At 46.5% G+C, this 23,096-nt stretch overlaps 1 protein-coding gene across 6 annotated transcripts in view; it reads right to left on the reverse strand.

Annotated features, from left to right (window-relative positions):
• Nucleotides 1-12,184: 12,184 nt before the first annotated feature.
• Nucleotides 12,185-23,096, reverse strand: part of Nedd4 (NEDD4 E3 ubiquitin protein ligase) — a 91,482-nt gene continuing 80,570 nt past the window's right edge. For 5 of the 6 annotated variants that reach the window (XM_013154688.3, XM_063249254.1, XM_013154687.3 and 2 more), the window contains 8 exons: nucleotides 21,956-22,051; nucleotides 21,538-21,611; nucleotides 21,262-21,322; nucleotides 18,862-18,921; nucleotides 18,677-18,784; nucleotides 18,063-18,159; nucleotides 15,334-15,406; nucleotides 12,185-15,015 (listed from right to left, as the gene is read on the reverse strand). In XM_013154688.3, coding sequence (XP_013010142.1) covers nucleotides 14,913-15,015; nucleotides 15,334-15,406; nucleotides 18,063-18,159; nucleotides 18,677-18,784; nucleotides 18,862-18,921; nucleotides 21,262-21,322; nucleotides 21,538-21,611; nucleotides 21,956-22,051 — 672 coding nt within the window. In that variant the 3' untranslated portion in view covers nucleotides 12,185-14,912. Of the gene's footprint in view, nucleotides 15,016-15,333; nucleotides 15,407-16,295; nucleotides 17,017-18,062; nucleotides 18,160-18,676; nucleotides 18,785-18,861; nucleotides 18,922-21,261; nucleotides 21,323-21,537; nucleotides 21,612-21,955; nucleotides 22,052-23,096 lie in introns of those variants that run through there. The other variant, XM_063249238.1, reaches the window with a different exon arrangement.

Raw genomic sequence — 23,096 nt, forward strand, 5'->3', positions numbered from 1 at the left:
TGTATTTCTCAGGTTTTCTGATGTCGTGCTTTGTTTCCTGGGAGCTCATGATTCTTGAGCAGTCCTGCACCTTGTGCCTGTCCCTGTGTGGCGGTCATTTTGTTTTTTTGGTGTCCTGTGGCTTTGGAGTATTTGAAGGGCACTGGTCAGTTATTTTGTAGACTGCCCTCAATTTGATCTTGTCTGCTGCTTTTCCATTATTCAGTAGCAGCTTTAGGCAAAAGGCTCCCTGAGAGCCGTGTGCCAGGTGTGGGGGCTGAGACCCTGCTTCAGGGAGGTCGCATCGGTGATTTCCGCAGACATCATGTTCTGCTGCTAAAACAGAGGGCTGAAAATATGCTAATACTCTATTCATTCTGCTTCTCTAAATTTACAGTCCTCTTGCCTTTTGCCTCTTGCTTCTCAGAGTGCTGAAATTACAGGTGTGTGCTGCCTTTGCTCAGGATCATTTTTATGTTCTTTTCCCCAGCCCTGGATTCAATTATTTTTTCCAGGAAGATTTTGTTTCTGTTACTGAAGAATGATGGATAGCTATTTATCTACCCATCAATTATCTATTATCTATATCTATGAATCTATTATCTACCATCTATTTATCTATCAATCATCTACTATAATCTATCAATCTATCATCTACTATCATTTATCATCATCATCTATCATTTTTCAATCTATCATCTATCATCTGTCATCTATTTATCATCTATCAGTCACCTACTATCTATCATTTACCTATCAATCTATCATCTATCAATAATCTATTATTATCATCTACCAATCATATGTCAATCATTTATCATCAATCATCTACTATCTATCACCTACCAATCACTATTAGCTATCATTTTTCAGCCTGTCTATCATCTGTCACCTGTCCATCTATCCATCATCCACCATGTATACACTACAGACCATCAGACCATCACGGCTTCCAGTTCTACGCCATGGCACAGAGAGCCTCACGGCCTCCTCTCTTTTCTCCTTGGTGATTTCCTCTCCGGTCTTGAGAAGCAAGGCTTTGACGTTGGCATTATGTTTACTTGTTATTTAACCTTATGTTTTAAAGAAGGTTTAGATTTAAAGCAAAGTTTACTCAAAGTACTCCCAGAGTAAAGTATCTCTGGGAGTAGTTTCAGGATTGCTAAGCCATCCCTGGGAAATATAAGCTTAATAACTATAGTACAGTATATTCAGTTTGTCTTGGCCTAATGCTATCCAAGCAAAATATTCTTTCACAAAATTACTTAGGTTATTTTTTTCTTCTTCATACGCTTCAGCAAAGTTACATTGTTTATTTGCAATTCAGTGAGCTGAATTTTTTACTGTTTTCCACCCTGGGTTCCTCCACATCCTGGTTACATTTTGATGTTTATTTAGGTGAGGGGTATGTCAAACAGGTTCTAAGCAAGAGCTCTGTGGAGAGGTGCATTCAGAGAAGGGCTAGCTGCCCCCTCCACCTGCCCTATTCTGTCCTCCCTTCTTTGAGTCTTTTTGGCCCAAATATATATCTATATACACATACATATACAGTATGATCAAAAACAAGATGCTGAAATTTTAAATAATTCATTATAGTAACAGGTACATTGCCATTGTCCCCCTCAAAATCTTCCTCTCTCACTTTGAACACACTTATTCCACTGGTTTTTTGCCACTTTTTGAAAGCAGCTCTGCAATCCTCTTTCCTGAGAGCCTTTAATTACACTGTTCCTCAATATCTTGAATTGATTAAAGATGTTCCCTTTTCATGGTCATTTTGACTTTGGGGAAGAGCCAGAAGTCCCACAGTGCCAGATTTCATGACTACACTGGATGGGGACACAGCATTTTTTTATTTGACAGTAGTTGCAATACTGTGGCTGGGTGTGGTGGCACAAACCTATAATCGCAGGACTTAGGAGCCTGAGGCAGAAAGAATTGGCCTGACTTTGCGATCAGTCTGAACTATACAGTGAGACCCTATCTCAAATAAACAAGCACAGGACCATACCAGAAGCAATGTGCCCCAGGACATTGTGATGGAGGTGTGATGAAGCATGAAGCCATCTGCCACCTCTCAAGCAGGTCATTTTCTATGGACATAAATTTGTTTGTTTCTCTCTTTTTTTTTTTAAACAGGGTTTCACTATGTAGTCCAGACTGGCCTTAAACTCACTATGTAGCTCACACTGGCCTTGAACTCAAGGGGATCCTCCTGCCTTGGCCTCCCTAGTGCTGGGATTAAAGGTGTGCACCAGCACTCATTTCGTAAACACTCTAACCAGCCTGAATGATCTAGTTTACCTTCATGTTCCTGGATACAAACTCAACACTCACAGCCCCATTAAGGTAAAAAGTCCCATGCAACCTCATGGTGACATCGATCTTGATTGGTTTTGCTTGTGAGAGCTGGGTGATTCCCATGCTGAACCTTGGTCTCAGGGTCAGAACCACGGATCCCAGGCTCATTTCCTGTGACATTTATTGTGCAGCTGGAATCTGAAGTGGCACAATCGAGCAATGCAACATGTCTCTGTGGGTCTTGTTTTATGATGATTTTTTTTTTTTTGTCTTTTTCTTTTTTATCAGTACCAGGGATCGAACTCAGGACTGCCTGCTTGCAAGGCAGGTGCTTATGCTGCTGAGCTAAATTCCCAGCCCCTGTGGGTCTTGTTTTACAGCACACTTTAAAACACACCTTCTCTTAACTGCGCCTCTCAACCGACTGCACCCAGCATGCTGCATGTCACACACAGAGGTTCACGTGCTGCCCTTCCTGCTGACGGCCCCGCCTTTCTGTATGATGGCCCTCAGCAGCAGTAGCTGTGCTCACCACACCTTTGTTCTCTGCCCTCCCTTCTCACAGGCAGAATCTGCATGATGTACGCGTACTGTACCTTGCACTTCACTCCATGGTATAGCCAGGAAATCTCTTCGCACCAGTGTTACAGAGATGGTCTCTACTGTTATTGAGCTGTTTGTTTTCATGTCATAGAAGAGACGTAGTTTAGCCACTCAGTCTCATGACTGAGCTTTAGATTTGTAGTCTATTCCCTGGAATAACCTTGTACACATGTATGCTCACATGTTGGCAGTGTAGCTCTCAAGACAGACTCCTGGAGGAATGTAGAAGTGTCATTCCTGTAGAAGTGTAGAGGAATGTAGAAGGGTCAGTTGCATATGTTGTTTTTAGGTGCTGCCAAATTCCTGCCAGCAATGGAAAAGGATCCTATCACCCCACAGCCTTAAAACTGTACTCTTTTTTTGCCAATCTAGGTGAGAAATATCTCAATATTGTTTAATTTGCATTTAAAATTATGAGTTGATCTAAACCTCTATGATATATTTGAAAAGCATCTTGCCCATTTTTCTATTGGGTTTGTGGTCATTTCTCCCTAAATTACCTTTTAATATCTTTATTAAGATGTGATCTATATACTGTTAAATTCCTCCACCTGAGCATACAATAGTTTTAGTATGTTCACAGAATTGTGCAACCATCAAACATACTCTAGGCTGAATGCATTTTCGTGATATTCCAGCAGAAACCCTGTCCCCATGGTGTCCCTACACCCACACTAGGCACTCGGCAGCCAGAATCCCATCTTGTGAATCTGCCTGTCATGCAGGTGAGTCACAGTGTGTGGCCTCTGGGATGGCTTTCACAGAGCACAATGTTTCCAAGGCTCATCTATGTGCCAGGATGCACGAGTTCATTCTTACTGCTTGGTAATACTCCACTGACTGAATATACCACAGGTATTCATTATTTAGGTGCTAGATATTGGGCTATTTCCACACTTTTGGCTTTTGTCAATGGCATTCTCTCTCTCTTCTTTTTTCTTTTTCATGCTGGGGATTGAACCCAGGGCCTTGCTTATGGTAAGCACGTGGTCTATCACTGAGCTAGACCTCCAGTCCAATAGCATCATTTCTTACAAAGTCTGTCTTTGTTCAGATGCCACCTTAACAAGTGTCTACTAAATACAAGGTCTATTTCTGGATATTCTATTTTTTTTCTCCAGAACTGGGGGTCAAATCTAAGCTTCGCTGTGTTAGGCAGACCCTCTACCCTTATGTTACACCCGAGCCCTCTCCCCTTTTTACTAGCATCTGTCTACTTGTGTCACAGTTAGATAGTAGAGTAGTGATGGTGTACTTTAATGACAGACAGGGCTAATCATCCCTCAAATATTTCCTCTGGGGTTCTCCTGGTTATCCTTGTGTTTGCTTTTCTATGTGACCTCTGAGATCAACTTGTCTTAAAAGCATGTTGGGATCACATTAGGTTTTGAAATTAAGTTAGAGACAGTGAAGTCTTCTCTGTCTGGGTCATTTTGTGTTTTTCATAAGTAAGTGTCATTTTACTTTTTAAAATGTGTTTATTTTCCACCTACTTTGAGGACTGTGTTGAGTGCTTAGGAATGTGACAGAATGGCACGGAGACTGTGTGTGTCACATTCTCTGCAGAAAACACCGGTGTCTCCAGGGCCCAGCAGCCTCACACAGCACGTGCTGTCTGAAAACACCGTAACTGGACTGACCAACACCTTTGATGAGGCTTTATCAGTGTCAGCTGCAGAGGTATGCATGGTGCAGCCAAGAAATGCCAAGCACGAAGGATTATTTTCTTTTTCAGATCTGTCTCTCAGTACTCTGCAGGAGGCCAGATCTTTCCCACCTAAACCACCCAAAAATTTCTTAAGAAAGATAAACAACTTTTCTCTTGAGGAGAGTACAAGAGTGGCAGATAACCAGTGGAGCTGGTGCCCTAAGATGAGAGCTTTCCGAACACAGTGCAGGGGACCAAGGACGGTAGCTTTTGTACCAGGACTGAAAGCCCTTGGGTGGCGTCAGCAGTGGTAGAGAATGCACTATGCTCCCATGCACAGAGGATGGAAGAAGCAGAGAAAAGCAGATCAGATGGCAGAAAAGAGCTGAGAGGGTCAGAATAAAACTCCTGCTTAGCTCTTCTTGCTATAGAATCTTTACTAACACCTCTGTAGGTTGGGCCTGGTGATCTATACTCCAGGGCATCCCAGGTCATTAGATTTTGAATCTGCTGTGGTGTTTAACTATTCAGAAAAAATCTATCCATTGCTAGCATTTACGTTAAGTCCTACATTTAACACTAAACAAAATCATATGAGAAAATGCAAATCTTGTAGCCAGGTATGGTGATATATGCCAGTGATCACAGGTAATTGGGAGGCTGAGGCAGGAAGATCACAGGTTCAAGGGCAGCCTGGGTTACTTAAACCCTATTTCAAAATTTTTTAAAAAAATAAAATGTATGAAGTTATATCTCAATAGTAGAATGCTTGCCTGGAACACAAGACTAAGTTCAAGCCACCAGGGGGAAAAACAAAAACAAAAAAAAAAAAACACCCCAGCAAGTCCAGTCAGGTCCTGCTGTACATTAGCCCTGGCTCAAAGTGGCAGCCTGCACTGGTTTATGAGCCTCCTTCCCACCTGGAAGAGAGACAGAGGGACTTGGACTGCACAGTCCACATCTCCCACAGCAGACTTGCAGCAGACCTCACCCACCGCGGGGCGTGAAGCCTGGACACCATGTGTCCAGGAGACTCACTGCAAGGCTCACTCTTGCCTGCTTCTATTCACTGTGTGACCCTGGAGAAGCCTTGCAGTGTCCGGCTCTGCCCTTTTGGGCTGGAAGTGAGACAGACACATGCACCAACTGCTTTACTCACACTTAATGACATGGGATCCCACAAGGAAAATGCATTGAGGAATTACAAGTGCTACCTGGACCTTGGAGTGACTTGGTGACTGAAGCTTCAGCTCTTTGGCATCCTAATTAGGAATAAAGGGAAAAATTATGTGACTTTCAGGCACATTTGTTATGAATTAAAAAGTACCCACTGGCTTAGCAGTTGAGTCACTGTCGCAAAGTGGCTCCCATGTTAGATCATCTCCAGGGCCAGAAAGCCAAGTACCCTGCTGCTGAGGATGCCTGTGCCTTTGGCCCCTTGACGTGGCACTCAGGCTTTGGAACGAGGCTGTTGCCACTCGGCTGGCAGGTCGGGCTGCGCTGAGTCAGAGGGAAAAAATGGTTGCTTCCTGGAAGAGGTTTTGCGTGCTCAGGGCCCCAGTGCCTGCTATGTTTAACTAGGGAGCCAGCATAATTTTAAAAACTCTCACATTATGTCTGCCTTTTTGGTGTGAGCATATTTGTTGTCTGTGCTCGTGGCACCAATAGTAAGCATCTTTTGAATAATTCAATACTGGGAAGCATTTTGTGGCCTAAGGATTTGTGGGAGCTCCCTCTACTCAAAAGCACCAGTGAAATATCAGGCAGATGAATAACCCAGCAACTGGGAAGCGGCTGAGAACCTCCCTGTCCACAGGGGACCCTGTCACAGCTGCTCCTCCTCCTCAGGGGGCGAGACCACATCAGCTAAATGAAGCCCAGGATGCAGCAGCACAGCTGGACTCTCGGCACAGCGAGACTCTCCCAGCCCGGGAAGGGTCCCTTTTCCTAACCTCTCTCCACACGGGTGTCCCTGGCCTAGAAGTGAATCTCAGGGAGTTCCCTGGAGACTTAAAGCCACCTGGTCATCGGGATGTGGGAGAGGGGTGCGCCCACCTCCCCAAAGCTCACTGGCACCTGCACTCATCCTAGGCACCAAGGCTACTTCCTGGGCCTGCTGGAGACCACAAGGCCTCTGTCCCTGTCCAGGTGTCCCTGCCTGGTCCTTGGGCTATCCTGCCTTCCCTCTCCCCTGGTCTCTGAGCCTCTCAGCCTGGTTTGGTTTCTCCACCACAGCTCCCAAGGCTGGAGTCCCCTTGCACAGCCTTTTGGCCCAGATATAGCCATCGTGACAAAAGCACAGGTGGCCTGGCAAGTGGGTGACACATAGGGTAGGGACCAGGGAGCTGGCTGCCATGTCGGGTGCAGACAGCTCTCAGCGGACACGACCAGGCTTCAGAGAGAGAGATGCTGCCTCTAACGGGTCCTGTGATGCCTGAAACAGAAGGAAGAAACCCAGGCGCTTGGTTTGAGCAAGACTCACTTCCCCACCAACCAGTCAGTGCTTACCGTCTTTCTCCGATGGCCACTTGTTTTACTAAATATGAAACAAGAGAGTCTTTTTTTTTTTTTTTTTTTTTTTGGTGCCAGGGATTGAACTCATGACCTCGTGCTTGCCAGGCAGGTGCTTAAGCCACTGAGCTAAATCCTCAGCCAAAACAAGAGACTTATCAGCTGTGGTGCAGTGACTGCTAGCTTGGTGGCTTCCTGAGCTGCCACACAGGTGACACGGACTGCTCAGGGCCCAGTCACTCACCCCGGGTCCTCACCGCCTGCCTGCAGTCGCTCTCAGATGCGATGTGGGTGAAGTTCACAGACCTGCCCTGGGTGGCACTGGGTGGCACCAGCATCTTACTCAGCTCCTCAGGATCTCAGGTGTCAGTCTTTTTCCCCTTCTGTCCACTAGTGGGCCAGAGGAGACTTCTCCCTCCTCAGTCCCAGCCTGAAACACTGCTGCCCCTCACTGCCTTGTGGCGACATGTGGGACACAGTCCTGCCTGTGTGTAGTCCTGCTGCCACTGCCTGGGCAGGCTGGGTTTCCAAAGCACAGACAAAAGCCCTGCACCGCAGCTCTGCCCCATGAGTTGTTCTGTGCTGAGGCCAGGCACAGATCAGATTCCTCTTCTGGTCCACTTCTACTCTGCCAGTGCAGGGTAATCTCTGCTATTCCACCTCTGGGAATAACTCAGTTATCTCCCAGGAGCCCCTTGTTCTGTTTCATCCTTTCTTTTTTACCAGGCCACACATGCAGCTGAAAATGAGAGGGCTGGTCCCAGCGCAAAGTGTGCCCCTACCCCTCCACCCACCTTGAGTTCCAAGCTCTGAGCCCTGAGCTCTGGCAGGCCTCCAGCTGTGGACCATTATCGTGATCTCACTCTCCAGAGCTTGAAAACGGCACAGTGCTGCTGCCCCGTGCAGCGCCTGCCTCCTGCTCACCCTTCTCCCCTGGCTCCTGTCTAATTAAGCACCATTGCTCCTCCACCTCCATGTTTTGGCCCTGCTCTGCCCTCGGGCTGTGGCTTCTGTGATTCTCCACACTGGCTTTGCCCATATGTGTGGCAGTTGGCGTGGGACGGTGTCAGGGCTGGGGAAGCCCTGCTCCCTTCCACTGCACTGGCAGGCTCAGCTGTGAGCCGGGGTCCGACATGCTGCCCCAGAATGGCAGGAGCTTCTCTCCAGGTGGACTAGCGTGAAAGCTATGCCTGTTCAGTGCAGGCCCCTCCGTCCCCACCAGCAAGTTGTCTTTCAGCTTGAGTGTGGATTTTGGAATTGCTAAGAAGTGACTGTCTGGGTTCAAGGGCTGCTGGCCTCAGGCTGCGGCTTTCCTGGACAGACTTCCATCTCAAAGCTTTCCAGGGAAGCCACCCACGTGGGTGCATCCTGAGAAGGGAGAGCTTCCCATGGCTGCCCACGCCACATGGCCGTCTGTGTTGAGACTGCTGCATGGCTAAACAATACCTGGGATTGGAAGACTCAGAACCAGAAGTGGATAAGAGCTTACCAGCAATTTTATACTGACCAGTTGATTGTTATGTTTAAGATGATATCTTGCATATGTTGGGTTAAATAAAATACATTGTTATAACTAATTTCATGTATTTATTTTTACTTTTTAGAATGTATCTATCAGAACATTTAAAACTAGTATTCGCCGGGTGTAGTGGTACATGCCTGTGATCCCAGCTACTTGGGAGGCTGAGTCAGGAGAGCCTGGCTTAGGCAACATAGCGAGACCTTGTCTCAAAATAAAAAAAGAAATGGGATGGGGGTATAGCTTGGCACTTCCTGAGTTCAACGCTGACAAAAACCAAAGCATAACACAGGCTGCTTGCATGGTGTGCCCACTGGACAATGCTGGACTTTGCCTCAAGGTGAGATCACAAATAGTTCTTAGCATCTCTTCCAAACCCTTTCTGCACCGCTCATTGGCAAGGCCTCAGTTAATAACTGAGGGTCTTGACAGTAAACCCTGAATTCCTTTTCACTGTCCCCAGCTGGCACTGGAGCACATACGTAAACTGCACCCCCACACCAACAGTATTCCTGAGGCCTAGTTGTGACTGACCTCACAGAGCTTCCTTTTTTCTCGTGATTCTTTTGAAGAAGCAGACAGGGATAAAACAGTGCTGAATTCCTTCCAGTTTAAAACCACACACCACCAACCTCGCTTCGCAAGCTTTACACCATTACAACAAACAGCAATGCTAAAAAAGCAAACGTGGTTGGCGGCGAGCCATTCATCACCAAGGGCCTGCTTATCCCCTCGGAGGCCAAACAGAAGATATTTCACTGTCATCAGGTCTGGGAGAATATTTATGTTACGCTTGGACTCAGGCCCAGGGACTGAGTATAACAAAGTCATTAATCTGGGTTGTGTTTTCAAGCTCAGGGTGAGTGGAAACCCTGTTTATTTGAATCGAGATTATCTTTGGTTCACTGTGCTCATTACCTCTTATTAGTTTAATAGCATAAGCTTCACATTCTCACTTATAAAATGTATGTGTTAAAGAAAAACTGCTCTCAGAAAGGCACAGGATTTGCCTTGGTAATGACTATTTTTTGCAAGAAAATCAGAACCCACATAATAAATTGGGAGTTGTCCACGAACTTGCAGTATGGATTTAACTTCTGGTTATCTTCACAAGGAGAACATACCCTGCTCTGGAGTTGTGTGATTGTAGAGGATTTTGAGTTGCTCGGGTGCTGGAGGCCTCCCCTGCCCTTTCTGAAGTGCCGAAGTCAGTGTAAACACAACTACGATAAATGATCAGCAACTCTCCGCTCTGTGGTGCTTTCCTCCCTTCTTGGCTTCTCACGGTTTTGAACATGATTTCACTGGAAAACAAAGTAAGAGCAGCTCTGCGCTTTCTGTCCTCTGTGTGACAGGGAAGCCTGAGAGAATGAGTATAATTTCAGGCTAACTCAGCCTCAGTGCCTTCGGGGCACCCAGGGCAGGGGCTCAGGAATTCACGTCTGCTGAAGCTGAATCCTTAGGCAAACGTTGGCATTGTTCATCTCTCCGGCTTCCCACTGCTAAGAACAGAAGCTGCACTGTGTGTTATAAAATTAGACATGTGTATGTTTTCTAGGCAGAGTGTGAAACTCACTTCCCATCCTTTCCTCCTGCGCGAGGCAGGTTTTCTAGGGAGACCCAGGAGCCATCTTATGCGCCCGCCCCTGGGGTTTGTGAACTGACAAGGTTTCCTCCTGTGGTGGCATTTGCCACCCACAGCTGTCCAGGTGGTCCAGATGGCCGCAGCTGGCCACAGAAGCTGCAAAAGAGAGAATTCTACACTTGGTGGTGGAGGGGAACCAGAGAGATGTGGAGGGGAACCAGAGAGATGTGAAGCACGGACACACTATTGGCTTGAAAGACGGAGGTCAATGCAGAGGCATGAGGATGGCAGCCAGGCTGGTGTCGGCAAAGCCAGGACTTTTGGCCTGTGCTGCTGGAACCAAAGCTACGGCACTGGGCGATTGTGGCCAGCCATCTCCTGCATGCCTGCAAGTCCTGTGAGGCCCAAGTGGGTGTCTGACTCACAGGACTGCAAGACAGAAATGCCAGTGTCCAGCAGGAATGCGTGCTGTGGAGAGTGCTCGCCTGGATGCTTGCAGCCTAGGCAGGAGCAGGTTTTAAGCTGCAAGTTTGTGGCAGTTTGCTGAATTGTGCGGCTTTTCTTCTTCATGGTGGCTTCTGGCAATGCTGTGCTGCAGCCTCCCTGAGTTACTGTGAGGGCCAAGGGACCCTCAAGGAGTCTGTTGCAGAGCCAGCTCCTCCCTGCTGCATCACTGGCACCACCACATCTGCCCAGGGACAGCACTGCCTGGAGTGGCCAGTACACAGCTCCAGGCACACAGCAGGTTCCCGATGCGCATGCGCTTGTGCACAGCCAGTGCTCAACAGCCAGGTTCATGCTCATCCAAAATCTGTGTTTGGAAAGGAAAATGCAGTCTATCCTCCAGCTGGGAGTTTGTAGAAAACTGTGTAAACAAAGCACCCAAATGCTCAGATGTGTGCTATGTCCAAAGAGGGTGGTCAATCAGGTAAAAATGAGGGAGACAGCCTCCAGGAAGGACAAAGAGATGTCTGCAGTGACAGGGAGGTGCAGCTCAAGGCGACACGGAACTGCTCCGTAGGCTGAGGCAGGCTGTGTCCATGTAGTAGGGGCAGACTTCATGCCTAGGCTCGGATGTCTTGAAGTTTGTTTCCCACACTCCTATGTGCTCAGGTCTGTATTAGGAAGCAGCACTACTCGGTGGGCTGCGGAGCACAGATCCTGGGGTGGAGACCATAGAGCTGGGCCAGGAGGGGCTCGTGATGATCTTCAGGCCACAAGGAAGACATATGTGGCTCTATGAGACCCCTTCTTAGGGGTCCCAAAGTCGAACACTCTTTGTAAAGTGAGCACCACAGGCAGGACAGCAAGGACTTCTGCGAGGCTCATGGACATGTGGGCTGCAGCATCTTCCTGTCCAATCTGCACAGGACTGTGGGGAGCAGGGGTGGGGGCCTGGACCCTGGGTTCAGAGCAAAGGTCTAGGGTGCAGCAGGAACCAAGGGCTGAAGCAGCACCTCCTGGAGGTGGGCGAGGTGGAATAGGTTCTCTTCCCGAGTAGCCAGGCCTCTGTTGCTGGCACCAAATACCTGACACACACAATGTCAAGCAGGACACAGCTTATTTTTGCTCATGGTTTCAGAGGTTCTCTCTACACCCAGCTGGCTCCTACCAGAAACACAGTGGAGGGCATAGTGGAGCAGAGCTCAAGGAAGCAGAACCAGGGACCAGCGGCAGAGCTGGACAGATGCAGACCCCATGGTGGCCTCCACGGCCCTCCCACTGTACCCAGTGTGAACACTGCTGCCTAAGCAAAAGAACAAGGTAACTTATTGCTCAGCACTCAGAAAGACTCTTTGCTCTCAACAACACAGATGTAAGCAGAGCTTCTGACCCTAGCGGGCAGCAGTGCCTGAAACCTAGTCCATCTGTCACCTTTTGTCTGCTGAATATTTCACTGTCACCTAGACTTCTGGAGACTGGCCATAGAGTGGCCATGGTTAGCACATCAGATGTCACTCCAAGGTTGTCTTGGGAACCAGAGGACATCACCCAACACACTGGCTTGAAAAGACTTCTATTTAAAAATGAGTCACAGTTGTTTTTAAAATTAGAGTAAACTTTACTTGTGGCAGGTTTTAAAAAAATGGTTTTATAAAGTATGTAATAAATTTTGACACATTAATCTTAATATATATTTACCATATAAGATTTTAAAAAACAATGTCAAATAGCTTGTAATCAACATGAATTGAATATAACTTGATACTTATGTGGAATAACTTCAGCGTTACAAATATAAACTAAAATGCATACCATTGAAATCTGCATTTGTAATACAATTCTATGTTTGTTAACATTTGATGAGAAAGCGTGAGCTCAAATGCTGTGCTGGGATGTCCAGGGACGTAGATGTCCTGGCTTTCTCTTGAGGATGTTCCTGGCTCCCTCTGAGGAAGCCCTGGAGTCAGCTCTATGCCAAGGGCGAGGGTCCCGTGAGGAGGAAGGCGGCGGTGGCGGTGGCAGGTGGAGTCTGATCTCATGGACACCATTTCCTGGTAGAGCCACAGGACTGTCCAAGTGTGAGCGATGGGATGGGGCAGACCTGACGCTTCCTGAAGCTGATGCCGACGATACTTCACAAAATGCTACTTGTACAGCCATGGAAAATCCTGCTTTCTCATTCAGTTCTATGTTCTGAGGCCAGTGCCAGACATACTGCCCACACGGAGGTCGTCCTGAATCCGGATGATGACTCACATGCAGCACATGCTCAGGGTTGGACATGTCCCCTGCCCTGTCACGCTCTCTGAGCCACTTTCCTTTCAGATGAAGGTGCTACCCAGGTGGTCAGTGTGGCCCCTTTTGGGCACTGCCTGGTGGCCACAGCCAAGCCTTTCCTGGTTGGCAGGCTCTGCACATGCCTTTCTGGTGTTCAGGCTCAGAGCTCACCACGGTCTCGCATGACACAAGGTGGGCCCCACAACACTGTGTGACTGGGGAAGAGTCAGCTGCTTCTGTTCCCACACAGGAGATGAAGCCAGCACCACACCGAGACGTGGGTGGAGGCACTTAGGAGAATGGCCCTCCACATGCTTGCGCGGGCACCCTATAAACTGGGTTCCTGCTGTCGTTGGCACCTGGAGCCAGCGCTGATGAGCACTCACCATGCTACTCCAACGGACATGGGCCCTGCCGAAGTACTGACCTGTCTCTCAGCACATCTGCATGTATTTAAGAATGTTCACAACACATATTTCTGATTATTCCCCTATCACCAAAATACCATATTAAGAAACAGGTTGAAATGTAAAACCATTTTCTGAATAATATTCCAATACAGGGATGAAACACAGAAATAAAGTCTTGATACACTCCATCTCTGTAAGTGTGCTGGGACCTAGAATACTCCCACACCTAGAATCCCAGCACTGTAGGAGGCTGAGGCAGGAAGACTGCAAGTTCCACTCCATCTTGGGCAACTTGATAACTTAGCAAGACCCTGTCTCAAAATAAGAAGTAAAAAAGGAAAATGGAGTGGGATGTAGCTTAATACAAAGGCCCTGGGCTCAATCCCTGTTCCTCGTCAAAAACAACAAAAAAGCAAAGAACGCTTTTCCTTTTGTCTTATTCTGCTCACCCTCATGTTCATTCATGCACTTGTACCCACCACGGGGGCATCGCATGGCGCCAAACATGCTGGGCCCCCGGTGCTGGCCGGACCAAGTCTGAGCCCCAGGTGTTTCAGTCTGGCCGAGGTCGCCACTACCTGTGGCATTCTGACTAGAGGGCTCCTGATTTATAACAAACCACCACCGTTTGCACAGTAAACAGTATTTTTTAGAAAAATATAAGAAATATGGTAATAAATTCAATACAAATTATGGACTTAACTATTCTTTGGCTATTTTAAACACATTATTTGGTTTTCTATATTAAAGTGATAATAAAAATATAAAAATGTAACTACAGCAATGAATATCACCTGTAAACATGATCAATCCTGTAAACACGGACTCACTGCTCACCAGGGAGCCGTGCAGACAACCCCAACCCGCCGTTCCAGGCGCAGTAAGAACACTGCTCCGTGAGACCTTGGGGTTTGCAGGAGACGTGTGAACTCTGAGGAGCAGCACTGCCGGGTCAGGCAAAGGATGCTCCAACACTGTGTCCTCAGCAGGACTTTGCCCCTCTCAGAAGTTACTGTGTTCAGTAAAGCTTCATATTAATGAAAGTTTAATACTTTTAAAATGAACAACTGAACAATTTTGCTGCAAGTCGACTGGCTAAAAATGTAGGTAATACAGCCTCCAAGGTTTTCCTAAAACTCTAGGATGACGTAAGGTGCATTGGGCAAATCTACAAAGTAATAAATAGCTTATGTAGCACTAAACTTACGTAGCACTAAATACTAAAGTATTTTTCTCAAATTGCAGTTTTCCTTCTCAAAAAAAGCATCAAACTTTTCATGTGACACCTATCACAAATATTTCACAGTTATAATTTCAGTAGTTTAAGGAAGATCTGCATGGCAAATACTGTAAGAGGTAAATGTTAAGGACAGAATTGACTCCTGCAGGCACTTGGATTCATGTCCTATAGTGAGAGCTCTACAGACAGGACGAAGTAACTGTATCAATGCACATTACTTAAATTGACTGAAATAATAGCAAAACTGTCATACTATTTCTTCTAATGTTTTAACGGTTTTCTCCAGTAACTGGGAACAATCAGTGGCTGAGTTTTAGTAGTTCCCTGGAAAATTTTAAGTCATAATTTTGTTTATAAAACTGGCAGCAAAAACACCATCGATTGTTATTTGTAATCTAATCGACTCCATCAAAACCCTGAGTGTTTTCAATTGCCATCTGAAGTTTATCCCATAATTCTTCAAATGATTCATAGGGTGGCAGGTCCAAGCGATTGAAGCTGAAAGAACCGGGAAGAATGGTTAGGAAGGACAGCGTGCCAAGTCCCACAGGGGAAACCAGCCGTACAACCTCCAGCAGGGAGCTCTGGCCCTCTGGGGACAGGAACGCCGTGGGGTGGAGGGCACATAACCGTCTAGAAGGCCTCCCCACCCGCAGCCACCTGGGCTTGATTGAACTGAGGCCCAGGAGGTGTAGATTCCTCCTCTGGGGATGGTGTCACCAACTTCCTGTCCAGTCCTGTGCCCAATGCAGCACCCAGGGGCTGGACCCGCCAAACCCCAGACTAACAAAGGAGCCGTGATCCTTGCGCGCTTACCAGGTGTGAGCTCTGGGAAGCTTCTCCGGGGTGCCCCACTGCTCCACTGTGAAGGACTGTGGTCCATTGGAGCCTGGGAGGAAGAAGCACTCCTTGGTTTCCTCTGGTCTGCCTGCAATCCCCAGGCATTTCAAAACCACTTTTCTGCATGGAACTTAGACACACAGGGTCCTAACCCTAAACCCTAAAGAAATGAAGGCCGTCCTGAATCTGACTTCATCACCAGCCTTTGACTGAAGAGCCCAAGTCTGTGGGTCCCACCCTGCCCTGTGCATGGGACGTACGAAGACACTCTTGTGGACTGCGGCTGGGACATGGTGACAGTTTTACATATAAATTTTCTACCTAAGTCCAAAGAGTAAATGAGTGTCCTCTTTCTTTGAGTTGCATGAAAAATAGCTTTAAATTTTTCTGATTATATAATGTCACTGTAAGCATTAGTCAAAATAAAACAATGAAGGATGTAAAAATCGCTTCAGATTCTATCTTGAACTCTGCCTCAAAACTGGTCATGAATCTTTTTTGAGCACGTGCATGTTCACAGAGAGAGTTTTACATGCAAGTGATTATGTTACCTGGTCTACATTTTCCTTCATCATGGACATTTTTAGAAACTGTCTTTTTCCTTTAGAATTCTCACTTAGCTTTTCTTTCTCTAAGCCTTCCAACCACCAGATAATCAATGTTGACAACCTATCTTTAATTTTCCACACTTTTCTTCATGTCTATAATGTGTGTATATGCGTAACTGCCAGAAGTAGCACTGACACACTGAATAGTCTGACTCTCAAAGTTTTCCCCAAACCATAACTTTTCGCACATCACCCACCATATTATTATGTCCATAGCAGAAATCTCACTACTTTTGCCATTCTTATCCATAATGTGGAATCCTATTACACATTTTTCTCTCTGCCTTCTGATTTTTTTTTACCTAAAAAATCTATTATGAAAACTCGAGGTTGACTGATACAAATTTAACATACATTTTATTGATGCATAATATTGCATTGTGATAGAAGCATTTTATAGCAATTGCTACTTCCTTCCATAAATGCATAAAATTTGACTTTATATTCTAACACAAATAACACAGGCTGTGTGTGTGGCTATTTCCCCTAGATTCCAAACAGATTCTGAAGTCTGTGGATGCTGTAGGCCTGCGTTGCAATGGGAGAGATGGTGGATCTGGAGAAGGTCAGGGGTGTTTGTCTGCCCTGCCTAGTTTTCCTTTGCCAACTGTAAGAGCAGGGCAGGGGGGGGTAGTAAGTGAACCAAGCAGAGTCCGAGGCTAACATCCCAGCTAGGCGGGGAGCAAGCTGGTTTGCAGCAAAGCTCATGATCCTGCATGCAGTTGCTTGGAGGACTGTGCAAGCATGTGACTGAGGCTTTGAGGAGATCTGGTGGGCCACAACGAGGACCCAGCAGCCCTCAGGCAGAGGCAGCTCCTGCCTGCATTAGACATGCAGCCTAGCCCATGCTTGCTCTGTCTCTGACTTCCAGTTCCCAGAGCAACTTTGATCTTGTTGCTCTGGTTGGGCTCCAAATTTAGCTACAACTTTGCTTAAAGAATTATTCTTGCTGCTGGGCGTCGTAGCTCACGCTTGTAATCCCATCATTCCAGATACTGAGGCAGGAGGATCACTGTGAGTTCAAAGCCAGCCTGGGCTTTATAGTGAGACCCTGTCTCAAAAAGTCAAAAGAATTGTTCATGGTATTTTTCAAAGCAAGAAAATGTTATTCTAATAAACAGAAAATAAACTGAGAAAAATGTCTATGATTTACATCAGAAATAACACTTTAAAAACTCAGCATACTTCTAATGTGTGCATCTATCAGAAAGTAACCTAACAGGACACAATGAACTCTGCTTCATAGAGAACTTACACTAACTGGTTTGGATACCAAGAGGTAGGCACAGTGTGCCTACCACCCCACAGGAATGGAGAAGCCCAGTGAGATTTCCTGCACTTCAGAAGAAAACAAGGGCTCCGAAGTCTCGGAAACTGTGCTTTAAACCTTTTTAACGGTGGAGTTTCTGAACAAGTCCCTAAGACATCTACAGCAGCTTTCTGTGCTCCATGGGTTGTATTCTGAGTTGCAGCCTGCGACAGTGAGGGGTCTCGGGCCTGTGCTCACTGTCTCCTTGTCACACTCATGACCCAGTTTCCACCTGGGTCACAGTGTGAGATGAGCAAATAGAGCAAGCACAATATACTTTAATGAAAGTTCTGTGCATGTTGCTTCTCTCTCCCAAAGCATCTACTGAACACTCTCACAATGGCTGATGGCAGGTAACTAAAACTGCAGAATAAACAGACGTGGTCAAGGGAAACCACTGTCATTCCCTTCAGTCTTAGCTTTCCCCAGACACAGCCTACAAGGACACTACTTACTGGGGTTCACTTATGAATGTTCTACAGGACTGAGCGCTGCCTGAGCCACTGGCCTGGAGGTTACGCTGTTTCTACCACACAGTCACCACGGGAGCAGAACTGAAAGCTCAAGACAAGAACACAACCCACGCCATTTCCCAGTGGTCCCCTTTGTCTCGGATGAGAAGGCGTGAGCATATTTTGGTCTACTTCAGTGCTACCTAATCATATTCAAAATCTTAATTTTTTAAAAATAAAGTTAAACACATTTATATATGACAGAAGCTTGACAACCGGCCAGCCATGAAAAACACAATTCACTCTATTTTCTAATGATCCAAGGAAAGTCCTTACCATATAGCTCAGCAAATCCATTCATCGGCACCCGGGATGTACCGGTGACAAACTGAAGTAATCGTATTCTTTTTTCTGAATCCATCATTAAAACAGCCTGAGCAGGATAAAAAGCTTCATTTAGAAAAAAGGTACAAAAATAATATTGAAAAATATGTAGTTAGAGGATTAACGATCACTAAATTTGTGGGTTCTTCATGTTAAATGTGCCCTGGTGGGTGGTTTATAAAGTTCTCAAAAAGCTTCTTTCCAAAGCTTCAGTGCAGTTCTGCAGGCTACTGAAGTAACGGCACCCTCTTTTCAGATGTGATTCACAGTATTTTAAACATTACATTTACTGTTACCGTGCATGGCACACACATGCCTCCATGTGAATATTCGCAGGAGCCTGGGGAGCTCCGGCAACACTCGGTGTCATGGTGAGTTCTCCTGGGGTTGCCAGGGTAACTGCAGCCTGAATGTTCCCTCAGCTGGGAATAGGTGGGCAGGGGCTAGAAGGTGTGCACGCTGGGGGGTGGTGTTCTGTTCGCTGTTTATCAACAGTGAATCAGAGGGGATGGGAATTACTTGGCCCTGGAACTACGAGGGTTGTGGACACAGAGGCTGCCTGCTACCTTCCAGAACCACTGTATGACTTGGTGACTTGCGCTGTAGCCGTTCTTGTACTTTGTGTGCTCCCGCCAGTCGCTCACATCCACGTCTCCCAGCCCGCACATGAGAAGCTAGAAACGGACAAGACCGTGAACAAGGAGAGTAACAGGTAACACTCCTGTTCCCACTCAAAACTGGCACTTTTTACCTCCAGTTCATTTTCATCAAAAAGTTTGATGAGATCCTGTGGTATTAGTTCAAAAAATCCCTGCAAGAGAAAAAGACATTTAATGGTTCGGTTGGCAGGCTCTGTGCACCTGCACGTGCTCTGGTCTCTGGGTGCTTCTGGACAAAGCCTCGCCACCTAACGTTCATATCCATTTGGGGTCTTTGCTGGGGTCACATGTGGCAAGAACATGTCTTGGTCCACAGCCTGTCCTCTCCTATTCTCCTTCACACTGTTTTAAAACTCGTGCTCCGCAGTCTCCTCCACGCCAGTCCCTTCTGCAGGGTAGAAAAGTCTCTGTGAGAAGGGAGACAAGGCCACGACACCCCCCACCTGTACCTTTCACCTGGAAACAGTGACCTCAGGAGTGCAGGGGGACAGCGCCATGCCCTTGTCCCCTAGGGGCTGCGGCTGAGCCCCATTTCCAGGGCCACTGCGCCCACACTTGGGACAGTGCTAGATGGCAGTCACACAGCCAGCACCCTCTTCCTCCACAGGGGATTCGGTTGCAGATGTCCCTGTCTGGCCCTGGTCCCTCTCCCTGCCCTGTGGCTTCCTCTGTAGCCCTCCTCCTCTGTCAGTGACGTGAAGGTGCTGCTTCCCAGGACTCATGTGTGCGTCCTCCACATCATCCTCTCTGGCTCATGGCTTCACTGCACACAGGCAATGAACCCAAATCTGTACTTCCCTGGGCCCTCCTCCACTGAACGCCCTCACGTGACTTAGCCTCGGGGAAGGCTCCAGCCTGCTTCCTAAGTGCCCACCAGTGGGAGCTTCTGGTGTTGCGCTGTCTGACAGCCACCTTCCCCTTCTAGGACTTCAGTGGATACCAGGTTCTGCTCTGTAACGAGTGGCCCTCGGCTGCCTCTGCTTGGCACCACTGGTGTCTGTCCCTGCCACCCTGTCCAGACACCAGTGGATTTGTTTCTCTCTGCACACAGCTCATCCTGGACAGCTTCTCTGCCTCTGCCTAGTGCACGCCTGCCTCTCCGCAGCCTGAGCTCTTCCGGGAAGGACCTGTGCCTCGCAGAGAATCAGACACAGTCTGTGGGCAGCACTGAGCAAGGGACAAAGTGTAGGGCAAGTGTTGAATGCGTGCTGTTAAATCAGTGCAAGAAGGAAGAGTCTGTTCAGGTAGTGTTGCACACTTGTAATCCTAGTTACTTGGGAAGCTGAGGCAGGAGGATCACACATTTGAGCCAGACTGGGCAACCAAACAAGACTCTGATTTGAAACAGAAAAATAAAATAACAAGAGACTGGAACTGTAGCGCAGTGGTTAAGCATGCTTTGCCTAGCTCAGTGATGGTGCGCCTTCAAGTGATTTCAGCGATAACAAACAGCCGGCTGCAGCATGAAGGCTGCAGGTTTGTTATCAGCGGCCTGGCATGTTTAAAGCCTGGTTCAATCCTCAGCAACACATGAAAGAAAGGAAAAGGCAGAAAGATGAGTGCTTTGACAACAGCCAAGTATTGCTGGTTCAGGAATTCGTATTATGAATAAAAGGCAGCTACAAAGAAGGCAGCTGTGCATCTTGGCACATCAAGGTCTCTGGGACGCTCTTACGTGGTCCTGGGCTGTGCCTGGGCCTTCACACAGGGCCACATCCCAGCCCTTTATTTGTTTGGGACAGGGTTGCTCTGAGTCACTCAGTGGCCCAGGCTGGGTCAAGCCTGTGACTTCCTTTGCTCCAGGCTCCGGGGCCTGCTCCACCACACCTGGGTTCTGACGTGCACTTGGCGAAAGGAAAAGGGAGGTGCACTGGGCCTGCCTGCACAATGCCACCGCTCCTCCCTGGGCTATGGCGGGTGCAGGTGGGGGCGGTGGAGCCTGGGAAGGAGCTCGACAGGGTTCACCGCTTGAACCCCTGCACGCCTGTTTTTTAGTAGCAGATGTCGACTTGTGGACTATTTTAACATAAACATAAAGTGGTTTTAAAAAGCCATAAACTTATTTTTCTCAGATGTAGCAAGGCCCCATCTCTTTCTGCACATCAGTGGGCTTTTCTGTTCATGTTTCATGAGGCCGTGTTTGCAGCAGTAATGACTGCATCCATCCTGGGGCACTGGCACAGGGACAGAACACATCCTCATGATTTGCCCACGCCTGATTCCTACCTCTTCCCTCTTTATTTGGAAAAGGTCTCCCTACTTCCCATTATTATCATCATCATTATTATTATTTTTGGTACTCGGGATTGAACTCACGATCTCGCACTTGCCAGACAGGTGCTTATGTCACTGAGCTAAATTCCTGGCCCCCTATTATCTTTTATTTTGCTCTTTGTATTTTGGGATTCTCATGTAAGAGAAACCATGTGACAGATATTAGGAACTTCCAGTTATACTGGACATGAAAAAGGGCAAACAAAACAAAGAAATACCTCTTTAAAAGCAGCCATTTGCTTCTGAATTCGATTGACAAATCTCCACTGTATTACAAGGCTAAAAAGAGAAACAATTATTCTTTTTCATATGAACCAAGAACAAATTTTATTTATGCCCATTAGAAACAGAAAATAAAGGCCAGAAAAGCCCGTGGCAAAAGCTGAATCTGAAGAGGTAATGCACAGGACAGCAAAGAGCATTGCCACCTTGGATTGGAGGAGAGGGAAGAGATAAAGTACAAAGGTTTTTGAGTGGACTGATAAAACACTTACTAAATATATTCCTTTTTGTTCTTATTGGTGACAACAATTTCTGAACCACCATTTTTCAGCTCATGTTGGTGTGTCTAAAATTAAACAAGAAGATACCATGTTATTTTGGCAAAACAAAAAAAGTACTTTATACACACATACACACACACACACACACACACACACACACATTTTATAGTTATACCAAAACCCTGGTGTTTAAATTAAATCCACTCAAAAGCTAAAAGCTAAGAAAATTTAAAATATTAATTTTGCTGAAGTAAATAGAGAGTGAGTCAAATGACAAATTCTTGCTGAGAGCTTTCTGTTACTAAAAAATAAATGTAAAAATAGCAATGTATTTAGTATGTGTATTTATATCAAAGACTAAGTTAGATTTGCTTCAAAAACTAAGTTTCACTAAGTAAAATTCACAAACCTGTCCAAAAAGTTCTTCATCTATGATAAACCTTAGGTCCAGTTCTGTTGGGTCATTTTCAAGAATCCATCTCAGTGAATTATAATACTCACTATCCTAGAAGGAAAAAAAATACATTTTAAAAATTTGTACATATAAAGATACCTGGGCTAGCAAAAAAGTATGCTCAAAGTCTGAATAGAGGGACAGGAGAAAGGGTTAGCTGGGCCATGCGCACATACACACACTACATATGGATGACCGTATGTGTGAGAGTAAAAACGTTGTACCTGGGAGAGTGGTGTCTGCTTAAAAGTGTAGAAATCTAGCTGAGCATGGTAGCATTGGCCTGTGAGCTTAGCACTCTGGGAGACTGAGGCAGGAGCATTGCAAGTTCAAGCCCAGCACTGGCAATTTAGCAAATAAGAGCGTTTCAAAATGAAAAAATAAATGGGTGAAGGATGTGGCTTAGAGAGAAGGCCCTGGGTTCAATCCTTAGTATCACAAAAAAGTTTCAAAATCTATCTTTATGTGGAATTAAAAGGTTAAATAAAGTGATTTTCAGTTAAACCTGGCACCCCCAGGTAACCTGAAACACTGGCACTGCTTTCACATTACTTAGCACACCGATGTTATATAGCTAGGAGGAGGCTGTTACACCTGGTCCAAGTTAAAGAAAAATCGTAAACATGAAAGCTCAATTAATCCACTCAAACAACTGGTTTATGAGTTGGGAAGAATCACATGTTTGCAGACACAGTGTGTAAGAAAGGAGGAGTGACCCACGTGTGTGGTGCTGAGGAAGGGGTCTCGGGACCCAGTGCCCCAACTGTACGGTGTCACTCAGCAGGGGCACAAGAATGTGACCTTGAGATTCAGCCTTGGGTGTCTGCTTCTCTGCAGAAGCTCCATCCTGCCTCCAGGCTACCACTTAAAACTCTGCCCACTTATCATAAAAGACCCCAAATTCAAAGACGGATGCAAGACATGTGGAGCTATGGCACAGCAAGAAGCATCTGGGTGAAGAGGACGGAACTCTGCAACTTACTTTGCAGAGTGAACAGACCATGCATTGATGGATGTAAGCATAGATAAGCTAGAAGCAGAAAAAAAGCCAACTGTGGGTGGTGGCTGTGTAAGTGTTCATGATAAAGTCCTTCCA

The sequence above is a fragment of the Cavia porcellus genome, unplaced genomic scaffold, assembly GCF_034190915.1.
Source record: "Cavia porcellus strain 051 isolate PalLab524CR breed Dunkin Hartley unplaced genomic scaffold, mCavPor4.1 scaffold_1, whole genome shotgun sequence".
Classification (NCBI taxonomy): Eukaryota; Metazoa; Chordata; class Mammalia; order Rodentia; family Caviidae; genus Cavia; species Cavia porcellus.